Raw genomic sequence first — 19727 nt, forward strand, 5'->3', positions numbered from 1 at the left:
GTATTTGGGGAACTGCAAGTAGCCTAGAATGCTGATCAAAAGGTAGTGTGTGAGGGGAGGGAGGAGGGGGACATAAGGCGATAGCAGGAGGTGAGGCAGTAGCCAAATCCAGCTAGGTGTGCTCTAGGTTACCAAAACCAAAACCCACTGCCATCAAGTCGGTGCTCTAGGTTAAGAAGCTTCAATTTACCCAATCCATGATAGAGACACAAGAAAGATCTGTTCAGATTTGCATTTAGATCAGGGCAGCCCTGAGGAGGCTGAGAACCTGAAGGCCTAAGAGCAGAGGAATTAATCAGGAAGCTACTGCAGTAGTTTGGGAAAGAGATAATGAAAGTCCAAACTCAGGTAGTGGCAATGCGGAGGGAGGAGAGGGGGTAGGTTTAAGAAGTTTTAGGAGGTAAGAAGCAGATGAAAGAAAAGACTTCAGTATGGATTTGAGCGTGGGAGATGAGGGAGTCTTGACTGGATGAGTCCATGTTTCTAACTCGAATTACTGGGTGATTGCTCATGATGCCACCAGTGGAGATGAAAGAATACAAGAGGATGAGCAGGTTTGAGGAGGGAAATTGTGAGTTCAGCATTCAACATGTTCAGTTCAGATGAATAGTAGAACATGTAGAGGAGAGAAAAAAGAAGGAAACAAGAAAAGGGTGGAGAACGGGGAGAATTAGGCAGAGTGGAGAAGGTAAGTCAAAATCAAACCAAATCCATCACCAGGAGCAGACCGCCAGGTCTTTTCTCTGGCGGAGCAGCTGGTGGGTTCCAACCGCTGACCGTTGGGTTAGCAGCCCAGCGCTTAACCACTGTGGCAGTAATACATGTACTATATCCAGTGAGTTTTTCCACCAATTGTATCTCCAGTGGACGGACTCAGAAGAAGAGCAAATAGTTGATTCATAGTTTCCTTTGTAGAGATCAAATTACTGTTGACATCATTAGAGTGCTGGGTGGTGCTAACGGTTAGGTTAAGCTACTCAACTAAAGTTTGGTGGTTCAAACCCACCCAGAGGCGGCTCGGAAGAAAGGCCTGGCATACAGAGAGCAGTTCAGTTCTACTCTGCAACACGTAGGGTTGCCAGGAGACAGAATCGAGCGGATGGCAACTTTTTAAAAAAATCATCTGGTGATCTACTCATTGTTGACACCATTTGGGCTATTAATTTTTTTTTTTTTTACCGGCGGTTTTAGCTGCTCCAGGGTCATATTGCCCTGTGGGTTAGTAATTTTGCCCACTGTCCTCAATACTATTTACAAAGTGATGATAATACAGCGGCTGTATGTGTGTGTGTGTTCGTGTGATCATCGTTTAAGTGCTTAACGACTCTTGCTCCCACGTATCTCCCCATCTGTGAATTTTTAAGGTACTTTATTTTGCACTTTCAGAAAGTGGTAATAGCCTGTTTTTTTGCATCATGCCCATCAATGTTTCTTATTTTGCAATCTGTTCTCTACTCAGAGTTCTAAAAACGTCCGGACTTCCGTGTCTCCAAGGCAGAAACTTCGTATAAGCACTTTTTTTTTTATTTTCTGAGCAGTCATTACTATCCAATAAAAAGCGAAAGGTCGGCACGTGGTTTACTAGTTTGGGAGGACGAAGATATTCCAGATAGAGCCTTTCGTTCTTGCCAGGATCAAACATGGCGGGCCGCAGCCAAACCTTCCAGAGCACTCAGCTCGCTTTCCCGCTAGCCCTGCCAATCTTTGGCTCTATGCTACCTTTACTAATCTTTGGCTCTCCCTCCTGTACCTTCCTTCCTCCTCAGAGGTCCTGAGGGTCAGCGCCCAGGGGAGTGACAGGCGCCCAGCTTCCCGCCTCCACGCGAACGCCCGCCCATCAGTCGCGCCAGCCAATCACAGGCTGCGCTACGGCAGCTGGCAGCGCCTGTCGGCCCCGCCCCTCCAGCCTCGCTGTGGCCGGTGGCTTCCGAGTCTGTAGCGCCGCTCTCGGTCATCCCGGCTGATCGTGCGGAAGCGCTGTTCGCAGGCTCTCGCCACCGGCCAGAAGTCAGACCAGCGCCGCCAAGGCCGTCGGCTCCGAGCCTTCGCCATGGACTTCGAGGACGGTAGGCGCTGCCTCTGGCTGGTCGCCGTGTCGGGCGGGAGGCGGGCTGGCCTGCGCCGGCGGTCTGTTTACCGTCTCAAAATGGCCGCGTGGGCTTTGTTCTGCGGGCCCGAGGCCGCCTGCCCGCCGCGGGCCCAGCGCCCGGAATCGGCCTCTTCGGGGACCTCTGTGCTGCGATTTGTGGCTTTCCCGGCGTCAGCTGCCGGCGGGGCCGCGGAGTTCGGTGCCGACCTCGGTACGGGGAAGGACGCGCCCAGAAGCTCAAGGGCCTCCGGCCTCCGTGCCGGACTCGCCCCTGGCGCCAGTTCGTGGAAATTACCCTCCTCCCCTCGCCACCAACTTCCCGGTCTCGGGTAAAGAGGCGAGCAGGGACCTCCCTCCACCTTGTCTCGCATTCGTCCACAGGAGCGACCCAGGTCATCCGTTTGATTAGTTAGTTAATCCTCAACCACAGATTACTTCTTGCTAGATTTCAAAGGCTTGGCCACAATGTTTCTGTATTTCTTAGTTTAAAATGAGTTTAAAGGACGTCTGTAAATAATATGTATCGATAAGTATCTGTACAAAATGGAAAGCAAGCTATTTCTGGTTAGCCAGCTGGGGTATTTATCTACCAAATTTACCTTGCCGTTAATCTCTAATTTGAAATACTTTTGTGAACCAAAACCTTTTTCTGTGGATTTTCACTGGATGGGATTTTAGTCGCAGTTCTTGCACAGCAAGCACGAAATGTCCTTCAAATTCAGACCTGTGCACAGCCAACTGGGCTGGACTAACTGATTAAACAAACTGTATTTTAGTATATCTTTCAGTCATCTCTCACACCAGCTCTTTAAGCCATTTTCACAGGCTCACAAAGTAAAATTAACTTGGTCTTCGCCTGCCGTCTAGGCTTGCTCAACTTTTGTAGGAATTGGTGTCAAGATAAAATGGTATGTAGTGACAGCATTAGAGAGACTTGGAAAAGGGCTTGAATGATTAAACTGGATTTAATCCTGAGTAACCAGACATTTCTAAATAAAACCAATTCACTAATTAGCTGTAAGCCTGTAACCCCCACCAAAACATTTCTTTAACATTGAATGAGGTGTGATCTCAGCATGTGAGTCTTACTGAATGATCTTTGATTTGATTTCATGCCACAAAGAATTAAAGCTGCCAAATATATAGGATTGGAATAATCCTTTTGTGGATATTTTTAAGTTACTTTGAAGTAGGAGGAGCCCTGGCACAGTGGTTAAGAGCTTGGCTGCTAACCAGAAGGTTGGCAGTTTGAATCCATCAGCTCCTTGGAAACCCAGTGGGGCAGTTGTGCTCAGTCCTATAGGGTCGCTATGAGTCGGAATTGATTGGACAGCAACGGGTCTGGTTTTTGATTTTGAAGTAGGAAGTTCAGCTAGTAGCAGTAGTACACTCTGGTGTTTTTGTTTGTTTTAGTTGGACTTTGATCATTTTGATGTAGGTAACCTTTAAACTACAAATTTTTGAAGTGATCAGAATTGAGAGTGAACTTAAGAAATATATTATTGTGTTTTCATGTTACAGTTTGATGACAGGACCAATACTTAAGGTACAGCAGACTCTATCAAGGGGGGCTGGGGTCAGTGGGAGCCACGCTCCTCCCACCCAGGCAATAAGGGACTCCATTGTCTGTAGATAATTGAAAAACAATAACAAAACTTAGTATGTCTGCTTTTATTATCACTGTGCATCCACAATTGTCAGCAGTGTCAGTGATAAAATTCTAAGCAATGTGAGTGAGAAAATACTCCCTTTCACTGCCCATCCCAACACTGTTGTATTTGGTAGATGGAATTTGACTAACAGTGTATCTAAATGTAATCCTGTGACTGCTGTTTTTGGGAGACAGAATTTGACTAACAATGTATCTAAATGTAATCCTGTGTAGTGTACTAGGGTTCTGTTGTATCCAAATGACCACTATATTAAATTCCTTTTTTTCCCCCAGGATTTATTTGTAAAATTAACTCGTTTATATTAACATTTATTGAATTATTTTTGACAAGGAAATATGAGGTCTACATCTTGAACAGGTACTGCACATGTACGTATATGCATATGCATTTCTCAGATAAGATCTTGACATTTCTAGAGGACAAATTAAGTGGTAAAAGAAAGATTAACTTTGAAAAAGTTATAGATTACATAGAATTGATTCTCAGATGTCTCTGCTTTTTGCATTATTTGATAGATAATTTAATCTATCTTTGCTTTTGTTACTCTGTATAAATCTGTACTGGGTCCCCTCTTTTATTGGTTGTTATATATCAGGTGTTATCAGCTAATTTTTACATCACCATAATTTGAATGGTAAACCTGCCATTTGGAGAAGTAGTGAAGAAAACAGATACATGTCTCCTGAAATGGAGTATTAATTGGTAATTTTTTAATACCACATTTTTGCAGATAATTGAGTTAATGACATTTTAAAAATTTTGTGTTTTTTTAAAAAATAAATGGATATATACTTTTGGATATTTGGTAATATAGTACTGATTCTTTTTTATTAAATGTTTTTCATAGATTACACACACTCTGCTTGCAGGAATACTTATCAGGGCTTTAATGGTAAGTATTCTCTTTCATTTGCTCTTAAGTTTGTTGAGGGAGTATATTTCAGCTCTTCTCTTCATATCTATAACAGTAAGGTACCAGTGTAAAAAACTAGTTCGTTCTTGTTTCCGTCACTGTTTTGGCTCTTGATGTTATCACTTCTGTTAATATTGTTAGGCTATATATAGTATTTGTATTGGGAATTTGGGATCCAAAAAAGTTAGGAGTAATTTCAATTCATTTGACTCTTGTCTGTTTTGTTTGGATTGATTTATCCCAAAAGTCCCTGACTGCATTCTGAGTGATGGATTACAAGAAACTGGCTGAGTTCTTTTTGTTAATTAGAAATTTTGATACTGAGTAATGTAGGTTCAGTGGATTATTGGCTTGGTTCTATATTGTTTCTACTGTAATACATTATTTTTTAATTTGTTTTATTATTATTATTATTGTGTCTTAGGTGAAAGTTTGCAGAGCCCATTAGTTTCTCATTAAACAGTTAATACACAAATTGTTTTGTGACGTTGGTTGCCAACCCCTTGGATGTGTCAACACTCTCCCTGCTTCCCCACCCCAGGTTCCCTGTTTCCATTAGTCCTGCCTTCTTGTCTTTGTTTTTGGGCTGGTGTGCCCATTAGTCTCCTATACATGATTGAACTACAAAGCACGTTCCTCACATGTGTTATTGTTGGCCTTATACCAAAAAAACCCCAAAACAACCCAAATCTGTTGCCATTGAGTTGATTCCAACTCATAGCAACCCTATGAGTTGGCCCTATAGACCTGTCTAATCTTTGGCTGAAGGGTGAGCCTCAGGAGTGACTTCATTACTGAGTTAAAAGGGTGTCCGAGGGCCATATTCTTGGGGTTTCTCCAGTCTCTGTTGGACCAGCAAGCCTGGTCTTTTTTTTAAAATTTGAATTGATTCCTGAAGAAAATTTGAATTTTGTTCTATATTTCTTCTGCTCTGTCCGAGACCCTCTATTGTGATCTCTGCCAAAGCAGTCAGTGGTGGTAACTGGGCACCATCTAGTTGTTCTGGGCTCAGTCTGGCCGAGATTGTGGTAGTTGTGGTCCATTAGTCCTTTGGATCTATGGTAATACGTTTAGATCTTTTTTTTTTTGGAAGGCATTTGCTTCAGTGCATCCAAGTATGTTAGTATATAAAGAACTATCTAGAGGAGTACATAAGGGAGCCTGATTATTTATTGACATAAACATTATGTAAGAGTTGTGACTACAGAGTTAGACAAAATCGTGAGAGAGATGCAGAATATAATTGGATGTCATTTTGATAGTTATAAGAGTTAAGGCCCTGCCAGACAGGATAATAAATACAGAGGTGACACAGAACAGTGAGGTTAAAAAAGCATTATATGAAGAATCTGAGGGAGTGACATTAAAAATCTTGACTGCCAAAGAAATGCAAACTGTTACACAGAAGAAAGTTAGTTGCAATATAGTCACAAAATAAAACTAATCAAATGTATTAAGAAATAGACTGCTATTTTACAGGTGTAATTATTATACAGTTAATTTCCATTTATCATCTCTAAGGATTTAGAGAAACTTTGCATTTGATGTGAGATAAAAATTACTCAATATGTAGGAAGTAGTCAATATATATTAAATGAATGCTGAAGAAAGGGAGCCGTTTATATTTTTGAGCAGGAGAGTGGCATGATAAAATTACCAAAGCAAGTTTAATTTGCATCCACAGGTAGGTTAGATTGAAAACTAGAAAATTGTCTTAAAAAGCTCTTTCATAAATTTAGGTATAAGGATTTAGGACTCTGAATTTGGGAGATGACAATAGTAATAAAAAATAAAGATGTTTCCTTGAGAGAATAAGCAGAACTTGCAGGCAGACTAGTAACAGAAAAATAAGAGGGATGAGTAAAAATAAATCCAGGATTTTAAGCTGGAGTGGGTGGGACTAGTGCTGTTGCCAGAGAGAGAGCAATTTGGAATGGTAGAAGGCATGATCTCCACTAGGCTTTACTAGAGAGTTGGATTTAATATTAGAAGTTTATTTTCTTAGTAACGTGCAGTGTTGCAAAAACATCTCCAGGAATTCCTATCATTAATGTTAAGATTTTTATTAATGTTTTATCTTAAGTTTAGTGATTCTCATCTGGGTCCCCTTGAGAGCTTTTTCAAAGTATGTCTGTTCAGTTCATACCCTAGACTTCTTGAATCTTAATCTCAGGACAAATGATCCCTGGCTGTGTATGTTATGAAAAATACTCTTTTGGGTTGCACCTCTGGTTAAAGAACGCTGCTTGATTACGCAGAGGTTTGGGTTGTTGTCTGCATTTTACAAATGAGGAAATTATGGTAGTTTCAGGAATATGATTTGATTTCATTCATTCAAATATCTGTTGAGGGTTTACTGTGTATCAGACATTCTAGTAGCTGAGAATACAGCAGTTTACAGAATGGACAATTATCCTGTCCTATAGAATTTGCAAAATAATTGTAAAGTATCCTGCCCTATAGAATTTACAAGATAATTTTCCATTCTGTTCACTGCTATATTCCCAACTCCTAGAATATCTGATACACAGCAAACACTCAGTAGATATTTGAATGAATGAAATCAAAGTATATCCCTGATTTTTCTTTTTAGAAATACCTGTTTCAGTTACTGTCAACATGGCTAATTGAAGATGGCTGTTTATGAATTTTTATTTTGACATTTTGAGAGCAGTTAGATGCAGAAAAACAATACTTAATGACATAAATTTTTCCTTTTGAAATTATGAAATGCTGACTGTTCTTGAGAATAGAGATTATGTTAATTATCTTTATATACCATATAGTTCCTAATACTTATTGTTAGTTGCCATTGAGTCAGCTCTAAATCATAGCATCCTTATTTATAACACTTACAGTTGTCCCTTTGTCTAATAAATATTGGTTAAATTGGAAGTAATTCTTATATTGAGCTTTTTAGTTGGTAATATGGTTTTCTTTGGAAATTAGATTTTGTTAGCAAATCTAATTTTTCAGTAGATTGTCATCTGTGCATTTTTCCTTTATTGTCTAGAGTGAGTTTAACATAAATATTAATGATAAATTATCTCAGGTGATTGATTTGAATATCCAGCTGTTTTATGCAAAGATTCTTGAAGAGAATGGTATATTTTACACGCCTTTTTTGTTGACTCTTTTTTAGGAATGGATCGTGATTATGGCCCTGGATCTTATGGAGGTCTGGCATTCAAGGATATTTATCTAAAAATTCTTCTTTTGAATGCCAGTAGAGGTGAGCATCACTTAATTTTTTTCTTTTTAAATCTTATAGGGATGGATCGTGACTATGGCCATGGATCCTATGGGGGTCAAAGATCCATGGACTCCTACCTAAACCAGTCATATGGCATGGACAATCACGGTGGTGGTGGTGGGGGTAACAGGTAAATTGCTTCATCATTAGGCCGAGTAATTAGACAACTGTAAGATTCTGAGTATATTATTTTAAGTGTTTCTTAGGTATGTTAATGATACTTGAACTTCGCTATTTGACATTGAATAATCACCTTAAATATTTGAAGGTATTAGTTAAGGGGTATAAAAATTATCTCAAAATTACTGGCAGATATTATTTTAGTAAAACGTCAGATAAAAGAAAATATTCAGTCTAGAAGTGAACTTTTTTTTTCTTTTAATTTTTTCTCTAAGCTTCATATCAATCAGAATGTCCTGACCAAACGATATGCAGATATGTTATTGGAAATATTATTTGTGAAGCTTTTTTAAAATGATTTAAAAAAAAAAATTCTGAATGTGGGGTAGTATATAAAGCAGCAAAGCAGTTTTTGAGTAGAATGGGTTTAACTGAACCAGCCTAGCAATATTCAGTTTCTAAGAGACATTTAAGATAGGTAGTCTTTTAATTTTAAAGTGAGCTGGAAGAGCATATTGTAATAAGAAAAATGTTCTTTTCTTTAAATCATGTCCAGGTTATTTATTGGCAGGTACTGCTTACACCAAAAATCTGTGTTCTAGGCTAGGAGCATTGTGTCAAAACCATGAATAATAATATACCTTTGCTTATTTTAATGCACTATAGTTTAGATTGCATTTATATTTCACTGTTGATACTTTGTAAAGCTTACATTGTAGTTGAGCAGCTATAGGCTTTAGAGTTGACCACATTACAGGCAAAGGAGGTCTACTTTTTGAGGCACAGAGCATCCTACTGAATATAAATAACACTAGTTAGGCATTTGAAGCTGTCGTCCTGGTTCAGTAAATTGAAGGATCTGGTTTCCTTAATAATGGACTGGATGATGCTTGCTTTCTTTCCTTCTGCTTCAAGTGTGCCACTATGGTTTATGGTAGAGTAAAATTAAAATGAACAGTTATAGCAGTTTTACTGTTGTGATAGATATTTTGAAAACTGTAGCTGAAAAGAGGAATAATTTTTATATGGTTACTAGGATTCAGAAGTAAATGGTGCCTTCTATTTAGCAATCTGTAAATAATTGAAGTAATATAATACATTTAAATGCTTTATTATATCAGTTATTACCTTGTTGCGATGTAAACGTAACGTACATAAACTGTTTCTGTAGATGTTATTGCTTATATTTCATGTGTAATTGTGAGCCTTTATAAAACTCTGTTGTAAGATATCAAGCAAGTTTTGTAATTTGTAGTTTGGATTTGTGAGAAATAAGATGATTTTTTTTGTTGTTGACTATAAAAACCATAAGGAGACAGTGTGCTCCTTTTTTTTTAGAATAGTTTTATGTGTTAATTTCCTGCCAGGAAATAACGTTTCAGATAATTAAGGACATTATAAAATGTATTCTTTGTCATCTGCCTTGAAAATTCATATGCAGAGGTTATGCTGGTGGTCTTTTACTTTTATGTCCTATTTTATGTGTTCATCCTTCTAGATTTGTTAGATTTACTAGTTTATAAGTGAGAAGTAACTAAGGATTGAACTTGACCAAAGTTTGGCAGTTTGTCACATTTTTTAATCAGAGATAATTCCCCAAATTTTGACTACTACACGCGCAATGAAGCAGTTTTATGATATAGATTATTTGGGATGCAAAAGGATCTGTTCTGTTCTGTGTCGCAAATAGCCTACATCTGTGTACTCTTCAATTGTGTCCCTATTGAAAGCCAAACTATTGTAAATATTTTGTTTTAATATTACAGATGGATTCAAAGAAAGTTTCAGTAGCTCATGAACTTTAGCAAATGACTTTTTCCAAGACTAGGGCTGGGCTTAAATAATGACAAATTTTTTCTTTTCAATTAAATAGAAAAGCTGCTAGAAAGCAGATTTTTAAGCTAAGGTTTATTAAACTCAATTCATATATAGACACTGACTCAGATAGCTTTCTATCTGGTCAAATGTTGAACTGCCCAGCCCTAATCAAGCGTGAATAGAATTAGAACTGTGCAATAGAATTAGAACTGTGCAAACCAGTATGGTATAAATGAATTTTAGTTGATAAATGTCAACTGATAATTTGTCTTTTGAATTGTCTAACACTAGTAAGCTTACTTTTGTTTTTTCCCTCACTGTGCAACTTTTCCAGGTTTGGACCTTATGAGTCTTACGACTCCAGGTCTTCTCTGGGTGGGCGAGATCTGTACAGATCTGGCTATGGTTATAATGAACCCGAACAAAGCCGCTTCGGAGGTAGTTATGGTGGTCGATATGAGAGCTCCTACCGGAATAGCCTTGACTCTTTCGGAGGTAGAAACCAGGGCGGGTCTAGCTGGGAAGCACCTTACTCCCGTTCAAAATTGAGGCCTGGGTTTATGGAGGACAGAGGAAGAGAGAATTACTCTTCCTACAGCAGTTTTTCTTCACCCCATATGAAGCCTGCGCCTGTAGGCTCTCGGGGGAGAGGAACGCCTGCTTATCCTGAAAATACGTTTGGAAGCAGAAACTATGATGCTTTTGGAGGACCATCAACAGGCAGAGGCCGAGGCCGAGGAGTAAGTACAACAGAATCTTTTCAGATTCTTTTCACTAGTCACTCTTTTAAACCCTTTCAAGACCATGGTTTTCAACATAAGCACTGTTCATCCCAGTGTATTTTAAAGCAAAATCTTGAGTCATAAACATAATTTTTAGGTTGGCTAAAAGTTTTTCCAGCACCTCAGAAAATAAGTGGCAGTTTGAGATCATTGTTCATGAAGTTTTGCCAAATCTCCCTTTATTAAAAGGTGTGGATATTAGGTTTGGTCTAAAAGGGGTTAAAAGGAGTTGCATTTTTTCTTGTGAACACTAGCAGTTTTGCTGGTGGGATAGTTCTTGGATTATTGTAAAAGGTAACTGAACCCTTTGAGCTTTTGAGTAGGTTAAAGGTGCAATGTATGATAAAATGTTTATACTTTGCCTCTGAACTCTGGCAAGTAGAATTTCTTCAGAGTTTCGTATTTCATATTAAACTCAAGAGACTAAAAGTTGGTGTTAGTTCAGGGTAGTTTAACCATGTTTACATGGTAAAGAAGTTGTTGTGTATAGTGGGTTGTAGAATGATTTGTTTCAGTTTGATTTTGCTAACTCACCCTCTTACAATATGTCCTATTGCGGTTGGTTTTATTTTCCTTGTGTCACTAGCTTTACTATTGAGGAATAATTTTCTACCTATACAAACACGTTTACGGCCTCTTCCTAGGAAGTAATATTTTGTAAATTATTGCTTAAATGAGTAAACATACTAGTTCGTAAGTGTTTAATTTCAAGTTATGTAGTGTGAAGATTATGCTCTATGTTCTTAGGTAACTTGATTGATAGGAAATTTTACCTAGTAGGTGTGTGTAGATTGTGGGGATATTATGTAGTTTGATTATATAAAGAATATTGTATCCTTGCTACAATGTAAGAAGCTTTTGTTTTTTTTTTTAAGTCAGTGGCTCTTAATCTCTTTGTAGAGGAAAGTACTTCCGATAAAAATGTAGTTGAGCGCATGTTTTTATCTGTTTATTAGCCTGTGTTACATCAGTATAGTTCGTTATCCTTGTGTAGAAATTTTGCACTTATAACAGTTACTCTTATGTAAAATGCATTGCACCTTTAATGGATAGTTAATGAAGATTTCTCTGATGTGACTATATATATAACCAGGAAACACTAATTTATTAAGGTCTACTAGGTTTGATAGGTATTCCTAGGCATGATACACAAATGTAAGCAACTGACATGTTGCTTTCCACCATACTTTATAAGGGTAGGTTTATCAAAAACCGTGGGGCAGTAGACTTTGGATTTAGAAATTGAAAACCCATCCCAGTTTAAGAATTTGGAAAACATTTAACGTACTGTGTATTTTTTTAGGCAGGGGCTTTTTTCTTAATGAGACTTTATCAGTTTTGTTTTATAATAGTAAAACAGGTTTTCCTGTACTTTGTATTCACCATTCTAGTCTGAATGGATTTTTCTTTCTTACTTCTTGTTAATGAAGTAGATGAACTGTTAGGACTTTCTTTTTTAGCCTTCACTTGTACAATTCCCATTGGATCCTTCTCTTCAGATTACTCCTGAGTCTTTATCTTCTAAAAGTAAGGTTAGCAGAATAAATTTCTGTGGGCACATGGCCTCTTGGTGTAGTGGATTTTGTTAATGACAAGAGAAGATGAAGGGACACAAAGAGTTGTTTGGTTGCATGACTCTTCATCTGTAAACTCTTGCTTCTTGGGCTTATGGGTCAGAGTATGTTTCTGTAGGTAAGAATATGAATGGAACGTCAGATGCAATTCTGTAATCTGAAGTGTGTCTGGAAGTTGATGCATGGTTATGCTTTAACTCTCCTATTTCATGCTAATGTTCCATCTAGCCTTCTTATTCCCTTTTTCAACAGGGAGAAATCTTTTTTACTTTACAGATATGGTCTTTGTGTATCTTAGTTTTAAGCCAGGTTTTAGTAAAATAAAGATTTCTTTTAAGGTCTTTTTCATGAGAAAACATCAATTAGGAACTCTGAAGAGGAGTTGTCAGAGAGTTGTACAAGTGGTAATATTCTGACAGGAACATACGTTGTTTATGATCTCAAGTGATTTTGAGTTGTAAAAATAAAATGTAGAAAATATCCATATTTGTTCTACTGGAAATGAAAATACGAATTCACTGGATTTGAGTTATGTAATAATATAAAAAGTTTTTCAATGTGTTTGTTCAGAGTGGACATGTAAAACTAAAGTTATATCTGGGATTTCTCAGGTGAAAATTAGAAGATAGATAATATGTAAATTTTATATAAAATTCATATTTTAACTTTGGAAAATATACTAATATTTCTTGATTTGGTGAATTTACAGCATATGGGAGATTTTGGAAACGTTCATAGACCTGGAATTGTTATTGACTATCAAAACAAACCCACCAATGTGGCAGTTGCTGCTGCAAGAGGAATAAAGAGAAAAATGATACAACCATTTAATAAGCCCGGTGGAACCTTTATCAAGAAGCCCAAGCTAACAAAACCTGTGGAGAAGACGAACCTCAGCAAATCACCCAGTAAGTAAGAAAACATAATTACACTTGTTCAGGATTTTTTTTTTTTAAATTATTCAGTGCTTTTAGATAATATTTTTCTAAGTTTGTATTGAGAAACTGTAAAATAATTGTAATTCTAAAAATGAGATTTGATTGAAATTTAGTGAGAACATTAAAGAGCTGTGAAATTTCTGGTTCAGCCTCTAAAACTTCACATGAAAAATTCAAGGCTTTCAGTTTGCATCAATTTTGCAGGAGGATGTAATAACCATCTTGTTTCTAATGGTATTTTAATTTGTAGATAGTATCAAACACTGAATTTTTCAGCTACATTTAGAATAGCAATTTATTTATTTACTGCTGTGTTATTGTTACTTTTTTGTATTGTGGTCTAAAGCAAGGGTCTGTGCTCCAAATCAGCCCTGGCCTGTATTTGTACTGGCCTTTGAGCTAATAATGACTTCAATGTTTTTACAGGATTGTAACACAACAAAATGAGTATGTGACAAAGACCATATGTGGCCTCTAAAGCCGAAAATATTTATTATCTGTTTCTTCACAGGAAAAATTTGCCAACTCTTGGTCTAGAGTGCTAGTTAAGAAAGAAGGTGTAGTTTCGTTGTTGTTTAGCATTCTGAATGATTACAATTTTAATGTTATTAAAGGTCTGGTGTTTCTTTTTAAGCCTAAAGAATGGTTTGAAATAGTTTCTTTAATGTACTTATTTATTGAATAAACATTTTTGAGGTATAACTTCAGCAGATAACTTCTAGAAATATATTTCTTAATGTTCAAGCATTTGTAATGTTGTGTTTTAATTTGCAGATACCTTTGAAAATGGTAAATCTTTTAACAGTCTAAGCACATATGTGAGCTTTTATATAATTGAAAAATCTTTCATTTCATTGCTCTAATTATATTGAATTGTTGCTAAGAATTGTGCTTTCTGGCACACAGGAATTGTGACATCAGTTTTTTAAGACAACCTGAAAGCTCCACAAACTTTACTTCTATGTGTTTGTCTTTACTTTTTTCGTTTCGCCTTTGTTTAGTTCAAGGCTTGTTATTCTGGGAATCGTGCCTCCCCTAGTGCAATGATTGAATCAGTTGTGAACATCAAAATTACCCAAAGACACTTTATAAAATCATATGCTCTGGTCTATCCCTCTTCCATAAATCGATACAGGGTAGGGACAAAACATCTGTATTTTTAAAAAGTCTTTGTTTATGATTTTAATTCAAACCCCTTTCTTGGGGTGTTAAATTTACCACTGGAGGTATTGTTTATGAAGGAGTATGTTACATCACATAAAATCCACTTTATGAAGACCCAGGGAAGAAATTTTTCATGATCATAGTAGGTTTTAGCTGTTGTTGAGTCGGCCCTCGACTCATGGTGACCCCATTCATAGTGGAACATAATGCAGCCCAGTCCTGAGCCACCTCCGTGATCGGTTGGGGTTTGGATGTTGTGATTCTTAGAGTTTTTACTGACTGATTTTCAGAAGTAGATCACCAGGCCTTTCTTCCTAGTCTGCTTAGTCTGGAAGCACCCCTGAAATCTCTTTAGAATTACAGCAGCTCGCAAGCCTCTACTAACAGACGTGTGGTGGTTGTGCATGAGGTGCTTTGGCTGGAATTGAGCCTGTATCTCCTGCATGGATTGGGGGACTTCTACCACTGAACCAAAAGCCTCAGAAAACTCTATGGCAAGCACTATTATATTTGATTGCCATATTATGGTTTACAGATAAACTCCACATATGTTATTACATTAACCTTTGTAACAGACTTGTGAAATTGACAAAGCAGGGCTACAAATCCCAAATTATAAAACAGGTTAATACGTGCAGATAGATTCCATTTTAAAAAAAAGAAAGAAAACTGTTTCATTGACAGTAGCATCAAAAAGAGTAAAATACTTAGGAATAAATTTAACAAGAGAAGTGTAAAATTTATACCCTAAAAACTACAAAACATTGGCAAAAGAAATTAAAAAGATCTAAACAAATGGAAAAACATCCATGTTCATGGTTAGGAAGACTTAGCATTGTTAAGATGGCAGTACTTACCAAACTGATCTACAGATTCAGTGAAATCCCTTTCAGAATCCCAGATGACTTTTTTTTAGTCAAGCTTGATTTGAAGCTGACAGACTAATTTTGAAATGCATGTGGAATTATCAGAGATCCATAATAGCTAGTTGTGAAAAAGAAGAACAATGTAGAAGGATGCGCACTTTCTGATTTCAAAATTTACTACAAAACAATAATCAAGTGCACTACTGTTTATTGCAGCGCTGTTCACAGTAGCTCTGGCAGCAAAGCTGAACCAGCCCTTAACAGAGGCATATGCTGTTAAAGCACATGTATATGACCACCTTTTTTTCTTTTTAGCAAAACTTGAGAATAGTGTAGCTAAGGATGAAACTGAAATTCTTTAGGTCAGTCAGGCTTTCATTGTCAAATGTGAAATGGGCATTTTGGAAGATAACTGCCAGTTTTTCAGGAATAAGAGGTCTTGCTGTACTGTAGTATTTTAGACTGTTTCATTTGTAGAAAATTAGTAGGAAAAGAACCATATTCTGTCATTTGACTGGAGATACAACATATATGCTAGTTTTAGCATATGAAAGGGAAATGAAACCACTTCCTGTTTGAGGCAGTATATATAAATGGATATTCTGCAGAGTCACAGTTTGAGGGAAACCTTTGAATGAGGGTATTGAAAATGGTTAATAAAATAAGAATGTACATTTAAGCCCTCATAAAATAATGAAAAATAGTGTAGATATTGCATTTTAATGTATTGATTTTGTGTAATTTTGAAACTCATTCCCTTGTATACATTTAAAAAAAAACCCACTGCTGTCAAGTCGATTGTGACTCATAGTGACCCCATACGTATACGTACCCAAAACCAAATCTGTTGCCGTCAAGTTAATTTCGATGTATACATACCCAGAACCAAATCCATTGCCATCAAGTCAATTTCAACTCATAGCTGCCCTGTAGGGCAGAGTAGAACTGCCCCATAGGGTTTCCAAGACTGTAATTTTTACGGAAGCAGACTGCTAAATTTTTCTCCGTAGAGCGGCTGGTGGGTTCGAACCACTGACCTTTTGGTTTGCAGCTGAGTGCTTAAGCATTGTGCCACCAGGGCTCCTATATGTATATATAACCAAAAAACCTGTTGTCGTTGAGTCACTTCCAACTCATAGCAACCCTATATTTACCATCAAGTTTTTTTTAGTTCCCAGGAATGATTTTGTACTAGATAAAATTTTACAATGATAATCCAAGAGATAATTTATTACAAGAAGGAACAAACTCACAATGAGATACCACTTCACAGCCAGTGGGATGGCCATAATTAAAAAGAAAAAAAGGGAAATAGCGAGTGTTAGTGAGGATGTAGAGAAATTGGAATCATCATATGTTGCCAATAGGAATGTAAAATGGTGCAGCTGCTGTGGAAGACAGTGGCGGTTCCTCAATAAGTTAAACATGGAATTATCATCTGACTCAGCAATTCTGCTTCTAGGTATATACCTCCAAAACTTGAAAACAAGTTTTCAAACTAATGTTTGTACGCAGTGTTCATTGTAGTACTATTCACAGTAGTCAAAAGGTATCAACAATTCATATGTTGGTCAACAGATAAATGGATAAACAAAATGTGGTATATCCATACCGTGGAATATTATTCAGCCATAAAAATAAATGAAGTACTGATACATGCTAAAACATGGATGAACTCTGAAAACATTATGCTAAGTGAAAGAATCCAGGCACTAAAGGCCATATATTGGATAATTATTAGTTACATGAACTATTCAGGATAGGCAAATCATAGAAACAGAAGACAGATTAGTGGTTGCTAGGGCCTGGGGAAAGGGGAATGAGGAGTGTTGCTAAATGGGCATGGAGTTTCCCTTTGGGTGACGAAAAAGTTAAACTAGATAGTGTTAGTGGTCGTACAACATTGTGAGTGCGCTTAATGCAACTGAATTGTCTACTTCAAAATGGTTAAAGTGGTAAATTTTATGTTATATGTATTTTACCACAGTAAAAAAAAAACATTGAAAGAAAGAACCTACTGTTTGAGGGGAGGGGTTTATACATTTTAAGAAATTTTGGTAGAGCTTTTACTATATATTTACATAAATTCCTTGCACCCATGACTCCAGTATGCATTGAACTTCCATTTTCATGCAGTCAGGTACTTTAGCATTCCCTAAGGCGTGATACGCAAGGTGATTTTAGGTGATATGTATATTATTGCTTAAAATGGGGATAAGAAAATGTAAATTTAAAGAAAAATATATAATAAATAATCACAGATGAGAAGCAAATATGGCTAAATTCATGATGGTGGTATTCACATCAATGAAGTTTTAGTATACTGGGTAATGTCAAATTCAGATTTTCTGGTGAACTCAATTTGAATCATGATTACCGAGTAAATCCTGTATGTCTCTACTTTATGAACTGATGACTTGAAAAGGAGAATGGAAAATTGATTTTTACTTTTGATGTTTGATTTGTCTTTTATCAGCAAAAACTGATTCTAAAATGGAAGAAAAAGAAAAACGACGAATTGAGGCTCGACGAGAGAAACAAAGGCGGAGAAGAGAAAAAAATAATGAGAAATACGGAGATGGATACAGGTTTGTGCTCATTAGAGTCAGAAAATTGGGCTCATTAAAAATTAGTTTCCTAGACACATCTAGCTCAATTGTAAAGAAAATGTTCTACATTCTAGTTTGGTGAGTAGCTTCTGGGGTCTTAAAAACTTGTGAGCAGTCATCTAAGATACTCCACTGGTCTCACCCTTTCGGGAGCAAGGGAGAATGAAGAAAGCTAAAGACACGAGGGAAAGATTAGTCCAAAGGACTAATGGACCACAACTACCACGGCCTCCACCGGACTGAGTCCAGTACAACTAGATGGTGCTTGGCTACCACCACTGACTGCTCTGACAGATCACAATAGAGGGTCCTGGACAGAGCTGGAGAAAAATGTAGAACAAAATTCTAACTTACAAAAAAAGACCAGACTTACTGGCGTGACAGACTGGAAAAACCCCAAGAGTATGGCTGCCAGACACCCTTTTAGCTCAGTAATGAAGTCACTCCTGAGGTTCACCCTTTAGCCAAAGATTAGACAGTCCCATAAAACAAAATGAGACTAAAGGGGCACACCACCCTGGGGGCAAGGACTAGAAGGCAGGAGGGGGTAGGAAAGCTGGTAATAGGGAACCCAAGGTCAAGAAGGGAGAGTGTTGACCTGTCGTAGGGATGTTAACCAGTGTCATAAAACAATATGTGTACTGTTTAATGAGAAGCTAGTTCTGTAAACCTTCACCTAAAGTACAATGATTTAAAAAAAAAAAAGTTTTTTTCCTAGAAAAGGCAAATACATCAATGGGAATGTGAAAAAATTCTTCAGAGTCAAGTGGAAAGGTTTGATCAAAGATATGTAAACCAGTTGCCTTTGAGTCATTTCCAGCTTATGGTGTCCCCATGTATGTCAGAGTAGAATTGTGCTCCATAGGGTTTTCTTTCATTCTTTTTTTTTTTAAATGTACTTCAGGTGAAGGTTTACAGAACAAATAGTTTCTCATTAAACAGTAGTACACATATTGTTTTATGACATTGGTTAACAACCCCATGACATGTCAACCCTCTCCCTTCCTGACTTTTTTTTTTTGGTGAAAATATAGATAGCCAAAGATACACCATTTAAAAAATTTCAACATGCACAGTTCAGTGACATCGACTATACTCTTTCAGTTGTGCTGCTATTCTTACTTTAGATGAAGGTTTACAGATCAAAATAGTTTCTCATTAAACGGTAGGTACACATGTTGCCCTATGACAATGGTTAACAACCTCACAACACATTAACACTATCCTTACTCAACCTTGGGTTCCCTATCACCGGCTTTCCTGTCCCCTTCTGCTTTCTAGCCCTTGTCCCCGGACTGCTGTGCCTCATTAGTCCCATTTGGTTTTATGGGGCTGTCCACTCGCTGGCTAAACAGTGAACCTCAGAAGTGACTTCACCACTGAGCTAAAAGGGTTTTTGGAGGCCATACTCTCGGGGTTTCTCCAGTCTCCTTTAGGCCAGTAAATCTGGTCTTTTTTTGTGAGTTAGAATTTTGTGCTACATCCTTCTCCAGCTCTGTCCAGAACCCTCTGTTGTGATCCCGGTCAGAGCAGTCAGTGGTGGTAGCCAGGCACCATCTAGCTGTACTGGACTCAGTCTGGTGGAGGCCGTGAGATGTGGTCCGTTAGTCCTTTGGACTAATCTTTCCCTCGTGTCTTTAGCTTTCTTCATTCTCCCTTGCCCCCGAAAGGGTGAGACCAGTGGAGTATCTTAGATGGCTGCTCACAAGCTTTTAAGACCCCAGACCCTACTCACCAAGGTAGAATGTAGAACATTGTCTTTATAAATTGTGTTATGCCAGTTGAGCTAGATGTTCCTCGAGACCGTGGTCCCCACAGCCCTCCGCCCAGCAATTCAGTCCCTCAGGGAGTTCGGATGTGTCTATGGAGCTTCCATGACCTTTGCTTGTACAAGTTGTGCTGGTTTCCCCAATATTGTGTACTGTCTC

At 37.6% G+C, this 19727-nt stretch overlaps 1 protein-coding gene across 7 annotated transcripts in view; it reads left to right on the forward strand.

Annotated features, from left to right (window-relative positions):
• Nucleotides 1–1832: 1832 nt before the first annotated feature.
• The window catches only part of ZNF326 (zinc finger protein 326), a 36989-nt gene continuing 19094 nt past the window's right edge, over nucleotides 1833–19727 (forward strand). The window contains exons 1-7 of one of the 7 annotated variants that reach the window (XM_023733401.1): nucleotides 1833–2066; nucleotides 4610–4654; nucleotides 7818–7853; nucleotides 7947–8058; nucleotides 10201–10606; nucleotides 12932–13130; nucleotides 17667–17778. In XM_023733401.1, the coding sequence (XP_023589169.1) occupies nucleotides 2051–2066; nucleotides 4610–4654; nucleotides 7818–7853; nucleotides 7947–8058; nucleotides 10201–10606; nucleotides 12932–13130; nucleotides 17667–17778 (926 nt within the window). In that variant the 5' untranslated portion in view covers nucleotides 1833–2050. Of the gene's footprint in view, nucleotides 2067–2424; nucleotides 4655–5665; nucleotides 8059–10200; nucleotides 10607–12931; nucleotides 13131–17666; nucleotides 17779–19727 lie in introns of those variants that run through there. The other 6 variants (XM_023733400.1, XM_023733402.1, XM_023733403.1 and 3 more) reach the window with 6 other exon arrangements.

Source organism: Trichechus manatus, unplaced genomic scaffold (genome assembly GCF_000243295.1).
Source record: "Trichechus manatus latirostris isolate Lorelei unplaced genomic scaffold, TriManLat1.0 scaffold00058, whole genome shotgun sequence".
Classification (NCBI taxonomy): Eukaryota; Metazoa; Chordata; class Mammalia; order Sirenia; family Trichechidae; genus Trichechus; species Trichechus manatus.